The sequence below is a fragment of the Rutilus rutilus genome, assembly GCF_951802725.1.
Source record: "Rutilus rutilus genome assembly, chromosome: 5".
In the NCBI taxonomy this organism is placed as follows: domain Eukaryota; kingdom Metazoa; phylum Chordata; class Actinopteri; order Cypriniformes; family Leuciscidae; genus Rutilus; species Rutilus rutilus.
In genome coordinates this window covers 10,645,574-10,663,411 of record NC_140213.1, presented here as the reverse complement: position 1 = coordinate 10,663,411, position 17,838 = coordinate 10,645,574, and the positions used below count along the sequence as shown (strand labels likewise).

Sequence of the window (17,838 nt, the reverse complement as noted above, 5' to 3'; positions counted from 1 at the left end):
GGTGTTTAGTGTTTGTATGAATGACACCGTGCAGCTTCTAAATATTAGTATTAACTTTCTTGTGAAAGAGCTGCTTGTGATGATCTTTAATTCATCATGTGATTTCATCTCCACTGTGATTGGTGGTTGTCAGTGTATTACTATGGTACAAAACAGATATAAATACTTCAATAGGTCAATAAATTAACATTATATCAGATAATTAAATATGGTTTATTACTGTAAATTTAAGTAAAGTCTGTAAAATCTAAAATGTTGCTACAGTATTTTTTACGGTAAATTTCTGGCAACCACAGCTGCTGGTATTTTAGCGTAAATTGAACAGATTTTTTTTTTTACGTTAATATGGTCTTTTCTTCCATATTGTGACATACTAAGTGAAATGGCTTCACGAATGAGACAAATGTAGGGCGGGACATGATGTTAATCAGAAATTGACCCTTTTCACATTTCCGGGTTTCTCAGAAGCGGAAGTCATCACAGTTGAGTAAACTTCTATAGCGGTGAATGAGAAACTACATTAAATATATATTTGTTATGTTCCCATTTGCTCAAATAGCAAAAGAAAAATGCCACAACAGTGTTTGCACAACTTTCAAAAAGAGGAAAAAAATAGAGAGAGAGTGATAACGGCAGTCAATTTGACCATCACTCCCACAGCCGCTGTATTAGAAACACACTCACAGCAGCGTTAACTAGTTTTTTTTTTTTTTTTGGATGCAAATGTAATATAATACAAATTATACTGAAGAGAAAAAAAAAAACAAAAAAAAAAACTGACCATTAAAACCATCACAGTCTGTGAAAGGGGTCCATTAATTAGATTGTTAGATACTTTTCGTTTGCTAAAATAACTATAACTAAAACTGAAATAAACATTTATAAAAACTGTATAGACATTAAAAAAAACAAAGACATATTTTTTTTTTTTAAGCAGAAAATATAAATAAAATAAAAACTAATTCAAAATAAGAATAAATATAATAGTATCACAGTTATAATAAAAAAACGCTGTGAGGTTGTAGCTGGAGGATGTATAATAAGGTTTATTATACATCTTTACAAAAATCTTTCAATCTAAAGACATCAATAAGTCGAACATTTTCAATTTGTAATTATACAGCTGTGAAGGGAAAAAAAACAGAAACTATTCAGAGACTCGTTCGTGGATTTTCTTTCCTATGATAACATCTAATGTCTCTCTGTATCTGTCAGGTGGAGTATCAGTGTGATGGTTTTCTGGAGAAGAATAAAGATACAGTAAACGAGGAGCAGATACATGTTCTGAAGGCCAGTAAGGTGAGTGAAAACCTGTTCTCTGTATCTCTGAAAGAGTGCTTTTTAAATGACTACATCAGAAGGCCTTCTATTTGCTTAGAAATAACTGCTGTAATGTTTAGGTGAAAATGGCCAGGAAGTGTTAAATTATCCCTGTAATGTACCAGTTCATTTACCAGAAACTGTGAGGTTTTAGTTAAGTTAATGCCTGTATAGTGAGACAAAACCAGCCTTAAAGCCAAGGTTAGCTGTAGCCAGGCTATTTTCATCCAAGATTTTTGACCTTAAATGAAGCTTAAAGTGTGAGAAGGTCAATAACACGGTGCCATCTGCTGGTAAAGGAGCATTAGTGCAGTCCGTTGGCACTGTTCCAACATATGTACACAGCTGAGGGAGTATAAGTTCATATTTTTAGCTCTTTGGATCCTTACATATCCTTGTTCTGTCTTAGTTCACCATGTTACGGTATCTTGAGTCACAGTATCTAAAGATTAGAGCTGTTTCTAAGCTCTAAAAGAGCCTTTGCATGACTCAGCAGCTCTGACTGCACCGGTTCAGACAGAACGCTACTGCATACCTGCTCATGTTATGAAGTCAATCCTCACCCGTCAGTTGTGCCTTCATGGCCTGGGGTGTGTTCTGTGGATTTTTTTAGGAAGGTACATACTTCTAAAACATACTTGGTAATAGAGACACAGGAACACTGAATGAAAAGCTCCATAGATCAGAGTTCAGAGATCAGAGTTTCCCAAACAAATGATCAGATTGTAATACCATAGCACTTTGATATAAACCATGGTACTGAATTATTTCAGTATTTATTTACCATCTCAGCTAACAAAAATATGTTCTAAGAACATTTTGCTAGCGTTCTCATTAAGTCAAAAACACTTTATTTCTGAAAGGTCTCTGAATGTTCAAAACGTCCCGTTTTTTAATGTTTTTTATTTTTTTTATTTCTTGGTTAAATGAACACATTGCATTTTATCATCCTGCAGACATTAAGGGAATATTACTTTTGAATGTTCTCTGAATGTTCAGAAACTAGTAGTAACATTTTAAAAGAAAACGTTAAATTAATGTCCAACTAAAAGGTTGGAACTATGTATACAGTAATAACGTTTTTGTATTAATGTTTTGAGAACATTATTAAAGACCAGATAACTTTGAAAAAAATATTCTATTATCGGTACTGGAAGAACATTGGTTCATAAATGTATAAAGAGGATTGCCAGAATATTAGCCAAAGTTTTGAGAACGTTCCCTGTTAGCTGGGATGGCATTTACGTGGTACTCCAAGGTATATCAAAGAATACCATGGTATTCTTATTGTGCTGTGTTTTTTAGTGAACTAGCCACAAAAGCTTCTGTGCTTTTATTGACCTGACCTAACTGCTAAAAAAATTGTAGGGCTTCCCACAGTCAAAGAAATAAGGAATTATGTTTTCAGGCTTAGGAAAGTCATGGACATTTTTACAGTTTTGAAAAATCATGGACAAGTCTCGGTAGTTTTTATTCTGATTAAGTGAACTTTTAAGTGCCCTTTGATTATGTAAAATCATATCATTTTCATCTGTATCTGGGGGTTTCTGAATGCTCTTTAATGCTTTTTCTCCTCAGCGTGAGGCAGTAAATGTGTGCGGTAAGAGCAAACACATGCCGTACTAATCCAAACTGCCTAGGAAAAAAATATTAATGCCTCAAACTGAATTTGATTGACAGAATTATTCTTTAAGTCAAGTATTATTTAAAATTAACAATTCATATCAGTAATAGGCTCGGGCTCTCTGGTGCTTTTCCAGATCAGTCTGTTTGCGGATAATCCAAATCCTTCACTTCACGTTACACTGGTCATCTGTTTTTACCATATTCATTTAGCTTCACATTCATATCATTGATCATCTGTTCATAATATCATGTGTGTGTTTGCTTACTTCATCTAGGCACACATTTATATTTTCTTATAAATTAGCCAGACATCAGCTAAACGTCCTAAAAACTTCTGAATATTTTCAGTCATTCTCCATTCATTGTGCCATTCATCATTTGAATGAATTTGTTTGTCAAGACGAAATTTGACATCGGTTCATGGGCTTGATGCTTATTTTTTTCCCCAAAGAGATATTAGGGCTGGCAAAAATAGTTTCAGTGATTAAAGTACACAATTTTTCTTACTTATTGTGAAAATTAATGCACAAAATAAACTTGAACTCATTCAAACATAGAGAGCTGATATTGACAGACTGAATCATCACTTCTATGTATTACTACTCTATATACAACACTATATTTATATATATTTAAAGCTGCAGTCCGTAGTTTTTCCTCTTTGTCGCCATCTCTGTTCGAAATCTACAGTTGCAGTTATTTGCGGAATTATCGACTTTACGTGGGTTACGCCGGTGTGGATGCTGTCATTCGGAATCAGAGATTCTACTTTTTGGAAGTATGACCAACATACGAATTTTTACTGGAAAATGTCATCTGAACAAGTAACATCCACTTTTGTTCTGACCAAGGGGAAAAAAGCATTGCAGTAAATCGCGCTGATCAAATAACGGTCGCTTATCATATCACGTCAAACCATGCAAATTATACTTTGTTCTCAAATTGTTCATGTTAACAACATCAGCATTGCGTGACTACATTTAATGCCCTTCCGATCTTTTTTTCTTGTTTTCGCATGGGCCCGGTTGCAGTCTCTTTTTTTCTGTGGCCAGTCCGAAGTCTTTTGCATTTTACAAAGGGTGAATCTCCAGTTGTCACTGGTGAGAACCTTTCTGGATCCGCCATCAAATTGATAAGTTTAATTAAATCAAGTGCTGTGAGAAAAGGCTATAAATCTCCACCTCCAACATCCTCACACGCAATATAGCCTACTAGCCGAGACACCTTCTTTATGTGTACAGATGTGACGTAATGACGTAATTTCCCGCGGAAAACCACCAGTACCACTGGAATTAAAAACATTATTACAAGCTTACCGTTTAGAATCGAGCTAAGGCAAGCAGATAGTTTTGAACACTGGCTGGTTATTGCTCAAATTTCTTTTGGATATTTTTTAACCCAAAAAAGTTACGGACTGCAGCATTGAATTTATGTGAAGACTGTTTTAAGTTCACTTAAAAGTTATATTTTTAAGCCTATTAAATGTATACAATTATGGCTATACTGTAATGTGAATATAATTACTCATTTCATCCCTATATAAACTGAAATAAAAATCTACTTACAGTAACAGAGACATCAGTTGCAGTATTGGTATCAGTGTTACTGGCCTTCATTCATAATATGAAGATGCCATTAAACAAATATTTAAAATATACTGTCTGCATGTTGTTTCTACAATAATTTGGATATTCAATGTGAAAATCTGTATTACAATATGAACATATTACAGATTTTAATGTTAGGTGTGATTAATCGCGATTACAGATTTTTTTTTATTAATTAGTTACATTTTTTAAATCAATTGACAGCACTAATAGATATATTATCTGAAGTGAGTCCAATCCTCTTTGATTCTTTTTGTACGTGGATCACGAAAAGAGAAATTTAGAATGATATTTGATATTGCGTTGTCAAGCCAACATAATATTATTCAGAGCTGGTGTCTGAGCTGTTTTGCTGTTATATACATCTGTCTGATGTATCTGTATTTTCTGCATTTAGTAATTCTGTTTCTATTTTCTCATCGTGTCATGTTGTCTATGTGTTGTTTGTGAACATGACTACCTGTACCCCTGCAGAAGGTAAAATTTAGCATATACATGCTGTCTCTTTAGCTCTATCTCTCTAATATCACTGCTGTCTAGTAGATACAAAAATTAAGATTGGATAGTTTGGATGTGTGTGCGTATGAGAGATGCGTGCGCGCGTGTGTGTGTATCAGCATGTTCAGTCTGCTGCTTTCTGCTGTGCAGGGCACAATCTCAATACTGCATTGATTCTGTAGAAAAATAAAACCGCTTCAGCTCTAGAGCCTCCGAACACCATCCAAACAAACTCAACTGCCCAGACAGAAAGAAACATCTGTTTAGTTGAAATGTTGTGACATCAGCTGGACTGTTTGTCTTTTTCAGTACATTTTTGATGCTCTTAAAAGGACAGTTCACCCAGAAATTAAGATTTAGTCATTATTCACTCACTTTCAGTTTATAGTGACCAAAAAAAAATTTGGTCGATGTAATACATAAACTTCATATGAGCTTTATCTGATAAACAGATTTTAGTCGTTATTCTCTGAAAGTGTTTCCAACAGTGAGACTTTGAGGGCATGTCGCCGCAGAATAAATGTTTGTTCGTTTTAAAGTAGGCTTGTTGCGGTTAGTCTGTTACTGTAATAAAATCATTTAGTTCAGTTAGAGAACAGACACTACAATTAAAAACTGAACGCGTCTGCTCAATTGAGCGTGAGCTGAACGAGAGTCGAAGCACAGAGCCGCAGCAGAAGTCAGATTTCATTTATCACGTGACGAGAGAGAGGCGAGCTGACAGACAAGACAATGGCGGAAGATTTGGTTTCAAAACGAAATGTAAAAGCACCTATTTGGCAATATTTTGGATTTAAACCCAATGCTAATAGGGAACCTGCAAACATTAATGAGGCAATCTGTAAACTTTGTCTGAAGAAGGTGGCAGCATCTGGAGTTAACACTTGTAATTTACACACCTTATTTGTTTTGTTAATAAAAGTTCATTCATAAGCGATTTAAAAACGAGGTGGAAAAGAGGGGAAAACTCCAACTCTTCAATCTGGTGTACATTGAGAGCACAATTAAGAGCTTTCCAGTGACCAAAAACTCTGCATTTAAAGTGGACTCAAAACCTCTTTTTTTCAGTTGTGATAGTGGAAGCCAAACAATTTCAATAATAATAATCATGATAATATATACAGTATATTCATAGCCTTTTAATTTCATTGACAGATGTTTTGCCAAAGCAATGGCTCAAATCACTACATTAGAGATATTTTATGTTATGAAAAGTGCACAAATATTTTTGCCTCATGAAATTGTGGCAGGCCGCCACGATCAAGGTAATTAATGGGAAAAAATAACAACATACAGGTTTATAACAATAATACATAATATAGTACAATACAGAACAATAATACAGACGGAATTTTCATTTTTGGGTGAACTACGCTTTTTAAAATGCAACAGTCAAAGAAATCCATATGTACTATACATAGACTAAAAAAAATTAAAAACAGACAGAACATTGGAACACAAAGCTGGAGTTTGTTTGTTTGCTGTGTGGGGACTTGATGTTTAAATTGTTGGTCCCATAATAACTTTTATTTTGCTTAGGCTGCATGCTGCTCAGTACCAGCACTAGTGTCCCTCAGAATGCAAACTCTTAGCGATCAAAGTAAATGAGACATGGGACATTATCTGAGTACATGGCCCCTTCTGTTCATTAATATCCCACTGTATAACGGTTTGCTTGTCTTGACATGCATAATTGTTTATTATGCTTTACTGGATTAAAAGTAATACTTTGAGTGTACAGATTTAGTTCAGTTGACAAAAGCAACGACACACTGCTAAGTTTTGGAAGTGACAAATGCTCAAGTGTCTCAAGCCTGTACAAAAACATGAATGCTAACCATTTAACACAGTTCAGTTAAGAATTCAGTTGTAACTCCCTAAAGTTTTCAGGAGTGAATTCTCTTTTATAAAATGGATAGTTCCCATCCTTGATTATGATTGGTTGAGTCACATTCGAAACTGTCGTAAAATACTCCTGTTGATATCATTACATCAGTATCACTGCTGTTGTGCATTTATTTTATGAAACCTTGCCAGGAAAATGTATCAACCATTTTATAAAAGCAATGAGTTTCGTGAAGCCATGGTTTACAGTGATTTTTAAAACCGCTAAACATGGGTTTTAGGCACTCTGCTCTTCGTTGTTCCTAACAACTCCCCTTAGATATTCTGAAATCACTGTAAACTACAGCTTTTTGTGGCTTCTTCCTTTAAAAGAATGATTCACTTCTGTAAATAAGTAAACTATGTACATAACAGGATTAAGCACTCAGAAGAGGAGTGACAACTGACTTTATCTGGAGCTGAGTTCATATACAAATTAATTTAAAGTCCCCCTGTGGTGAAAATCAAGTTTTTAATGTTGTTTATATGTCTATGTCGTATTTTTAATATGCTTTAAGACAAACCATGTGCAAATTCATAAGTCAAGACCATTGCTGAGTATTTTCTCCTTAAAACCGAAGTGAACCAAAGACAGTCTCGAAATCGCGGTTTGAAATCACTGGTGTTTCTGACATCACAAACTACCTTGTAACCAATCACGTCAATGTGTGATCGTCAACGAGTGGATCTCTAAGCTGGTGCGAGTGAGTGGAGGCGGAGCTAATTTGTATATTCATAGAACCGCATATACTAAATGAGGCAAAGGGTGTAAAGTTACATTCAGGCTATTTTAAGGCATGAATAAAAAAAATTCAAGGGAAAAACATTTAAATATGTAATTTTGGTAATCAAAGATGAGTTTTAAGGGATACAAATTATCGACTACAGGGGGACTTTAATAAAAAAAATGTAAGAGCTAATTAAAGTTTTTTAATAAGATCTTTGCTTAATTTCCATGTCCAAAAGTCCCTTTGACTAATGATGGTACACTATCTGACCACTCTTCCCCACATGGCTTGTATGTTAAGTGTGTCTTGGCTGTAATTCCCAGTTTGACCTGCTGGTGGAGCTGTTCCATGATGAGGAGAAAGTAACTAGTCCAACCGGTGCTGCTCCTACCACTGGAGGACGCACTCGCCTCAGTGTCAAACCAGTCAAGAGCAAAGCTGGCCAAGCTAGCAAAGAACACAAGAAGACAGTCGGACTGCAGGTAGAAGCCTACTCTTATTTGTACTTTTATTGAATATCTACGTACATGAATTGTACTTTTGTGTTATACTGTGTAAATAAGCAGTGACAGTGGATGAGATTAAAAATACTGCAAGTTTATGTTAGAATTTGAATAAATGTTTACTTCTCTCTCTCTGTAGTTCCGTAACTCTCTGCATCTGCTGATGGAGACGCTGAATGCGACTACGCCACATTACGTTCGCTGCATCAAACCCAACGATTTCAAATTTGCCTTCACGTCAGTTTTTCATCAGCTTTCTGTCTTTCTCTCTCTCTCTCTCTCTCTCTCTCTCTCTGTGTGTATACACATACTGTGATCATAAGTTGAGATTCTCTGATCTTTCGGAATAGATTGTCAGCTTTTTAATATGTAGATTCAAGTGGGGTTCACTACAACAGAGAGCCAAAAAAAGGGTGGAAGTCATTAACTTTGGCATATAGCTTAGATTTCTTATAACTAATTAGGGGTGTAACGATTCGTTTTAACAACGATTCGATTCGATTCGCGATTCATGGTTGTCGATACGATTCAAGGACGATATTGGTTCATTTAGAACGATCCGATCCGAAACGATTCAGTGACTTGAAATCGATTCAGTAACTTTTTAGCCAAAAATTCTTGTAAGGGAATCAGGTATCAATTAATTATAGATATAAACAAACAAGTAAACAACAATTAATGTAAAATGCATTCACATTTTATTTTAATAAGTAGGACTGAACGATTATGACAAAAATGATAATTGTTGATTATTCCCTTGAAATTGTAATTGTGATTATTAATTACGATTATCACAACATAGAATGATGTTTTGTATAGTTTGGCCATGGGACCCACATTTCCGCATGGTCATCAAGCCGCGACCCACCTTTTTAGGAATTATATAAGCCTATTATAATACATTTGTTTACACAAAAATTGTTGACACACAAGTTCTGTCCCCCTTTACTTAATTTTTTTTTAAGAATATGACAAATACTGATAGACAGTAGGCACTGCGAGGTTAAGCTATTAAATAGCAGTCCCAAACTAGTTTTTGTTAATACAATCTTGGTATGAGCCACCACAGTCATATAAAAATATACAAAACCAGTAAGTGGCATTTTGTTATGGAAACAAACAACAATTAGGCTACCATGGTGATACACAATACTTAGAAGAACTGGTAAAGAAACATGGAAACTGCTCCTGATAAATAGCAACACACATGACCAATAACGTAATTTATTGGTATTTTACTTTTATTTCTTAACTTACTAATTTACGACGTTGCATGCTCGTATTTCTTTTGCGCTTTAGTAAAGTGATACAGCGCGCTCCACCGCATTTGCGCGTGCAATTGAAGAGTGCGCGCTATTGCAGTATAGCGGCTGAGAGGACAGGACAGTCCGTTTTTCTGAGGTGAGAGACTTTGCGCTGCTTGTTGTCTTTCATAGATATAAACACTAGATGTCGCCTTGTATACGGCAGTTCATTGGAACGAATGCGTCAATAGAGCCGCCATCTTGGAACAGGGGAGCCCCTCCTCTTTAATGCATCAGCGTCAATGTAGGCAAAGGTCTAACGGAAATAAAATCACCATAAATCGTCATGAATGCGATTTTCTAGTTTTTATGGTTCGTTCCAACGGTCAGTCATGTATTTATCATTGAGTCCAGAGGAAATTTAAGGTTTTGATATTAAGATAATTACTTCTTTTTCAAAATATAATGCATAGTGCTAGTAGGCCTACGTTTATTAGTCACATTCTTCCACTTGAGTAAACTTAGAATAAACTATTGCTATATAATACATATATAAATGAGCAAAACTTGGCCACTAAATATTTAATATTCAATTATTTTAATGATCACAATTAAATTTTTAATTTTATTAAATTGAACAAGCGCAACATTCAGCATTCAATCAAATATTCTAAAAGATGTTTTATTAAGAATAATGTTATTTCAACATAATATCTCGTTATTTCGACATAATATGTGTGCGTGCAACAAGCAAGAAGTGCATTTGTAAATCCGGTGACGCGTGCATTGATTTTTATTAATAAACTTCTGACAGTGTCGACTCGGCTGCAGAGATGAAGTTGACGATCGCCATCTCCGTAGTGAACGCGCCTAGAGAGAGAAATGCACATAATGGATTACATAATCAGAGAGTAGCCTAGCTTTTTTCTTTCGTTTTAAATTATTTCGTTTAAAGACTATTTAAGCTTTGTGTATTTGATGTATTTCTCTTGTCTGTGTGAGGCATAGGCTGAGTTTCGTTAAGTTAGGATGAGATGCGCTCCAGTTAACGTGCAATAAGTAAGTGACCGCGCGGACGCCTCCATGATTATATCAACAAGCAATTTGTTGATGAATAAAATTTATTAAAATTAAGATACAATTTATACAAAACGAAATTCACTTTAAAGAAAGGATTTAAACAGTTGACATTTTCACAAATTTCAGTGTCCTTCCACACCCAGTTTGCAAGGAAAAGAAACAAGCCCTTGAGCCCACTGTCCTTGTGCAAAACGCACACATACATAAGATTTGCGGAATTCTATGTATAATAATCATGGATGTACTGTTTGAAGATTGACAGGGAGAGGACCAGCATACTATTAGGACTGTACTTACAGGTTTTTTTTTTTTTTTTTTTTTTTCATTAAAAGGTTTGAGTACAATCGGTAAAAAATCAAAAGTTAGGAACAACACAGCACATCACAGCCAAAAGTGGGTATTGAGGATCAACTCCTGCATATTGTACATTTTAAACACAAGAGTTATTTCAAATAATATCTAAAGAATATTCACAGTTCATTAGCTGTGCGAGAATCACAGTTCATTTTCTTCCTCCAAGCAGAGAAATGTACACTGAACTTATAAAAAAACAACTTGACTACTACCATCCACAGAGTAAATCTAATCCCATGCTGTCTGGTTTAGATTTCGTTCGTGTGAACATCCATACGCAGCACAAAAGTCCGGTATCATCCATAAAATTGAAGTATAGGCGGAGATAGCAGCGTTACCTAGCTACTTCCTATGGCAAGACCCCTGTTCAAAGATGGCGGCGGTTTTGACGCATGTTTAGAACCCCAAGGCGACATCTAGTGTTTATATCTATGGTTGTCTTTGAGCTGCTGCTGGCGCGTCACGCATGGCGACGACGACACAGATAGGCAGACTGAATCGAGTAACGTTTAACGCCTTTATCATTAAAAGTGCAAAGAAAAAACAATCATATAAAGTCTAACGTGCTTAAATCCAATGCGCTATTTCCTACTATCGATACAATCGATTCATTACCTTTTAAAACGATATTAGATCGATATATGTCGTCCGGAAGGCCAACTTGCCGAGCACAGATCGATCCAGTTGGATCGTAGGAATATAAATCGATACATCGATGTAGTTGATGAATCGTTACACCCCTATAACTAATGTAATAATAATGCACAAATACATTTGATAGTTAAAGTTGGTAAAAAAAAAATGTTGATCAAGAATTGGCTTAGAATAGTGGTTCTCAACCTGGGGGGGCGGGGCCCACTAGAGGGCCTCAGCAAACTTGCAAGTGGGACTCAGGATGACATATACATATTTAAATTAATAATGTATTATTAATGCATTAAAATAACCTATCTAACCTAACAAAATCAAAATGTAAACTTTAAATTGTATTTTAATTTTCCTTCAATAACTGTTGTTTTAATACAGAACATAATCACAAAATGAAATCACAAAATTAATTGTGGTTAAATAATTATCAATGTTAAATGAACCAACAGCAAACATAATAAAGGTAGGGTAGGTGATTTTCAGAGAGGCTAGCATTAGCAAGCTAGCTTTAAAAGCATAAGATTCCACTCTCCCTTCAAAGCGTCTCCAAAGCCACGCCCAAAAGCATCACGAGAGACGGCATTAAACTACCTCATGTCTCAAAGCACAAAACATTACAATTATAATAAACAAACAACTTAAAGAGCTGTTACTTGTACCACCTGACGGTTGCAGATTAATTTCTGCGTTGATAGTGTTGCCATTGAAATGCATAAATTCAAGTCACAAACCGCTCCGAGTAAAACATCATGGGTTTTCATTTCTTCCATCTAAATACAGTAGTTATGGCGTGTGTGTGTGTGTATATATATATATATATATATATATATATATATATATATATATATATATATATATATATAAAACACAACTTAACTTAGTGATTGCTATCAGGATGTGAAGAGACTTTTTACCAGCATAACAAAAAATGTTTCTGGAATAAATCGCCTACCCTGCCTTTAATTCAATACATCAATAAAAAAAAATAAACAAGCCTCTTTGTCACAATCACAGCAAGTACCGGAAATATCTTAACAAATTTGAAGAGGGGGGCTTTGAATATTTTGTTGTACAACGATACTGGCCTAGTACTGGCCTTCTTGGCCAGGGCTCCTTCGTAAAAGAGACTTGTTCTCAAAGGATTTCCCTGGTTAAATAAGGGTTAAATAAAAATAAAAATAAAACGATGCAAAAAAGTTGAGAACCTAGAATCAGATTGTTTTTTCTCAGAATTGAGAGATGCATAAAGATTCTCAGACCTACAAAATTTCCCTAAGCTTTGTCCGGCATCTTATATGAAGAAATGTTGCCTATATTAAAGCTGCGGCGTGTAATGTATGTGTTACCTGCAGTGCTAAACAGAACTGCAAAAGGTAGCATAATTTCACTACATGTCAGGAGTGTGCCAATCATGCCCCAAAAAGCTGTCTAGGTTGGCAGCTCACTAGTTTAGACAATGTGCAGGCCTAATATTTTTTCTTCATGAGATTTCATTCTAAATATCATTTTGAACTGTGTTTATATCAGTAGATTTAGAAGAAGTGATAGTGATTCTAGGCTGATATCTGATTTCTGTCATTACCAGGTTTGACCCCAAGAGGGCAGTGCAGCAACTGCGTGCATGTGGAGTTTTGGAAACAATACGCATCTCTGCAGCTGGTTTCCCATCTCGGTACAGTGAAGATCTATACATTAACATACTGAACTCCCTTTTGTCAAACACTTCCTGACTGTATATTTGTGTTTGCACGACTACTTTTTTTTGTCAGGTGGACGTATCAAGAATTCTTTAGCAGGTATCGTGTCCTGATGGTACAAAAAGATGTTTTGACGGACAGGAAGATGACTTGTAAGAACGTTTTGGAGAAACTTGTGCAGGTACAAGAAGAGGACAATTCAGCTTATAAAACTATATTTATACTCTGTGTGGACTTGGACTCTTTTGACCTGATTTAAAAAAAAACACGTATAACCATAGCAACAATGCCCTGAAAACCACCCAGAATTGGCAATACTCACATTTTCTATAGAAAATTTAGTTGAAGGTAAAGTTTAACATGAATGAAAAGTCTATTAATTCTCTCTCCATTTTTTTGTTCTCTCAATAGGATCCAGATAAGTACCAGTTTGGCAAGACCAAGATTTTCTTCCGAGCGGGGCAGGTTGCGTACCTGGAGAAACTCCGTGCAGATAAGTTGCGTGCTGCCTGCATCCGCATCCAGAAGACCATCCGCTGCTGGCTGGCGCGCAAGAAGTACCTGCGCATGAAACATGCTGCCACAACCATCCAGAGATACGTCCGTGGACACCAGGCCCGCTGGTGAGGGGGAGGGGACTCATCTCATAGTGGGCGGAGCCAGACTAAATTTATGAAAAGCAGAATCATACAAAATAAGATGACCCGGAGCTTCTAGAATGTAACAGTGCCCGTTCACTTTGACTGTGGAGATGGTTCCGGAATTATAAGCTATGAGTTAAAAGCTATGTACCAAACCAGCCAGCCCAGCTAAGGAAAATTACAACATTACGAACTCTGATTAGAAGACGACAAACATTTTTTTTTTTTTTAAAGACAAAGGCACAAGACTGTGTACTTTAATGAGGGAAAGAGCAAAATCGTATCACATAATTGTAGTTGAATCACATTCATCATAATTAAAATGAAGTATAAAACTACAGATTTTTATACTTGAAAATAGTATATACAATGAAAAATGAAATTTGAACAATATAAAATGAAAATTGTATATGCATACATTTACAATTAGCGTAGGGAGACATTCACGGTGTATCATGGTAGTGGCCGTTCGCTGCAGAGATCTTTTTGTGCAGTTTTCTCACCATGACTCTGATTGGTGGAATTTTCTTTAGAATCATGGGTAATATTAGCCTGGATTGCCAAATCCGAAAGATTAAGGATCTGGCTTTGAGTAATGAAAATCGCCCAACTCGAGGGGCGGCACCAAGCATGCATTTGAAAATCTCACTGCACGCAATTGGATAACACTACGACCAATCACAACAATCCACGGGGTGACGTATCCAGAGCCCCATACGCTTAGCTACCAGCGAAGCTAACTGGTAGATTAGACTCTTGCCGTATCCGGTCGGCAAAACAGCAAAAACGTCCTTCTTGCAAAGAAACGATTTGAGCGGCGTCTTCTGTTCCTCTTTAAGATAAAAAGCCAAGTCTAACTCGTTCATTGTAGCAGCCAAAGCTGTTTCAAACAACTGGTGTTCATCCACAGCCATCTTGCAATGTTTACTAATGACTTCGACGTCACAGCGCTGTCGTCATCTGTTTAGCTCGCCTCTGGCCCGCCTATATCAGATAACCCGATGTGATTGGTGCAGCTCGGCTACAAGGGCGTAGTTAATGAGCATTATTACTCAATGCCAGAGTGACTTGCTGAGCAAATTCAAATTGTGCTCTTGCGAGAACTCTGGATTTCCAGGGTAGGGTAATGTAGTTTTTCACCAGAAATTCCTCTCTTAAACACCATTCTTTGGAAAATAGGTTCAAATAATGCGAACTGATGGATTCAACAAAAGCATATACCATTAATTAACAACATTGGAGCTCACAGTATGTCTGTCTTTAAGGGTTTATAAGTCATTGTTAAAATATGAATGGAATTCTTACTTTGGAGAACCCAACTATTGCACTCTAAACTGTTTTTTAGTATTTAATTGGGGAGGTTTGCATGTGTTAACCTCTACGTTGTTCTTCCTGACCCACAGTCTTGCAAAATTCCTGCGTCGCACACGTGCTGCAATCATCATTCAGAAGTACCAGCGCATGTATGTCCAGAGAACATGTTACAAACGCAAGCAGGCTGCTGCTCTGGCCATGCAGTGCATCCTCAGGGCCTACATGGCCAGACAACTGTACAAAGCGGTGAGGAGGAAGCCACACATTCTAATACACTTTTACACAATCTCACATATACAAGCCTCACAAACACACTGCTAACAATACACTTCTAACTCTTCTATTCTCAATATTGCACCTTTATTTACATGCACCTTTGCATTTTGTTATTTAGTTCTGTTTTTGCTGTAACATTTAAACAAGCTGGATTTTATACTTGCATGCATCAGGGTAACATATGATGTTGGCAGGGTGGTTTATAATTAACACACTAGAAACCAGTGAATTATTTCAGGCATTGGACATATGACCTGTGAAAGTGGCTAACTACACCCCTAGGGAACTGAATGAGGTTAAAAGTGCAGTGGATTAAACGCATAGGAGTGACTGATTCTAAAATTAGTCAATTTAATATCAATTTACACTACTGTTCAAAAGTTTGTTCTTTTTTTTTTTATATAAAGAAAGAAGTTTGCTTTTACTCTGCAAGGATGCATTAATTTCAACTTATTATTCATCATATAATTCTGAAAAAAGTGTATCACGATATATCACGAGCATATTAGAATAATTTCTTAAGGATCATGTGACTGACGACTGGAGAAATGATGCTGAAAATTCAGCTTAGCCATCATAGGAATGAATTCAATTGTAAAAATATTTTACAATATTGAAGTTTTTCCTTTTTTATGTAAATGCATGATAAATAAATGTAATAAATTTGAAATAAATGCAGCCTTGGTGAGCATAAGATACTTAGTTCAAAAACATTAATAAATAGCAAACAAACTTTTGAACGGTAATATAAGTTTCATGTAAAATCAAAAAAGTTTGAATATCAAATATTTGATATAAATCTTTCTTTTTATGAAAGAAACGGTATGTTTTTATCTCCAAATCATTTGCAGCTTATAATAGCAAACAGAGTAAACAACTAATATATGAAATTAAAGTTAAATATCAATAATATTATAATAAATAATAAACAATAATAAAATAAAATATGTAGAGACTTTTTGCACCCAGGTGTAATCTGTAACAGCAGAAAAACGAGAATAAACCACAATGAGTTTTGAAATATTGAGAGATTATTTTAAATGAGTAATTGGCTGCCAAGAGTATAAAACCGTAAAATTTTGTGTGTTTGGTTCCACTCTAGACTATTTGAAAAAAGCACCTTCCAGTAACAAAACAATAAATAAATTATTAAACTAAGAAATTAGCAATTCTGTTTCATCCTGAGGTCTTTTCTATGAATTATCAACCTAGAGTTTTGCTGGCTTACTAGGTGGTCACTGGTTTTCTCTAGTTAAAGTTTTTGAAGCCTCTGGAAGAGGATGAAGTAGCACAGTGTTGTGATGACCTCATGTCTCTTAGCCAGTGTGTTTGGTCATGTGATCTCACAGGCAACAGGTTGTTCCAGTGTAGGGACTGTCCCACTGATGGACCACAGCAGCTGTGGCTGTATTATTACTTACTTACTCTCTCACTCCTCTATTTTCCTTCGGTCAGACCTCTGTTGATCAGCAGTGGATTATCGAGGCAGGATGTGTAATATCTGCAAATTAAAAAGGCAGAAGGTGTGAGAGAGAAAAGCGATTTGAGAGCATTTCACTGCGCTGTCACTGTAGTGATCACTATGTCTTTCTTATCTCTTTTGTATATTTGTGTTGTTTTCTCCTGTTCATCATGTGTTGTTGTGTGTTTGTTTAGCTTCTGCGTGAGCACAAGGCCATCATCATTCAGAAGATGGTGCGCGGCTGGTTGGCGCGGCAGTGGTTCAAGCGATCGCTCAGAGCCATCGTGTACCTGCAGTGCTGCATCCGTCGCATGCGAGCCAAGAGGGAACTCAAAAAACTCAAGATCGAGGCGCGCTCGGTCGAACACTTCAAGAAACTCAACATCGGCATGGAGAACAAGATCATGCAGTTGCAGCGCAGGATAGACGAACAGGTACCACATTTCACACTGAGATGATGTGGCTTATTGTGCCTCATTCAAAAGTTCAGTTAATATGATTTCTGAGTAGCAAAACAAAAGTTACTCTTTTGTATGTCCAGCGTAAAACTCAGGAGGATTTTCTTAAGCCAATATGAAATCGTAATGCTCGTTCCTGTTCTTCTTGGGCATCAGAGCACTTTGTTCCATAAAAAAAGTTTGTCATCATAAATCTTTCATAAAATGTAATAGCTTGCTCACCCCATGAAACAACTTTCGCCCTTTTGCTTTTTTAGCTTCCCTCCATCCAATCAGCTGTCACGTTGACTCTACTTTTCCCAATCAAATTCTACCCCCCTTTTTGTCCTGTGAATATCATTATTTAGTCAAAAAAACATCAGGTTATGGAAGGAAACTGGGTTACAAGCATGCTTTCATGTTGACTTTATGATGTCAGTGTTAATTTGTTTCTATCTGATTTTAGTTCCTTTAGAAGGAGTCATGTGTGTTAGCTATGTATGATAACATCATTTAGAT

At 36.1% G+C, this 17,838-nt stretch overlaps 1 protein-coding gene across 3 annotated transcripts in view; it reads left to right on the top strand.

Moving 5' to 3' along the window:
• The window catches only part of myo5aa (myosin VAa), a 98,675-nt gene that overhangs the window by 45,490 nt on the left and 35,347 nt on the right, over nt 1–17,838 (top strand). For all 3 annotated transcript variants that reach the window (XM_084408693.1, XM_084408691.1, XM_084408692.1), the window contains exons 14-21: nt 1,216–1,299; nt 7,987–8,145; nt 8,306–8,403; nt 13,078–13,164; nt 13,262–13,370; nt 13,601–13,812; nt 15,234–15,390; nt 17,077–17,316. In XM_084408693.1, the coding sequence (XP_084264819.1) occupies nt 1,216–1,299; nt 7,987–8,145; nt 8,306–8,403; nt 13,078–13,164; nt 13,262–13,370; nt 13,601–13,812; nt 15,234–15,390; nt 17,077–17,316 (1,146 nt within the window). The remainder of the gene's footprint in view (nt 1–1,215; nt 1,300–7,986; nt 8,146–8,305; nt 8,404–13,077; nt 13,165–13,261; nt 13,371–13,600; nt 13,813–15,233; nt 15,391–17,076; nt 17,317–17,838) is intronic.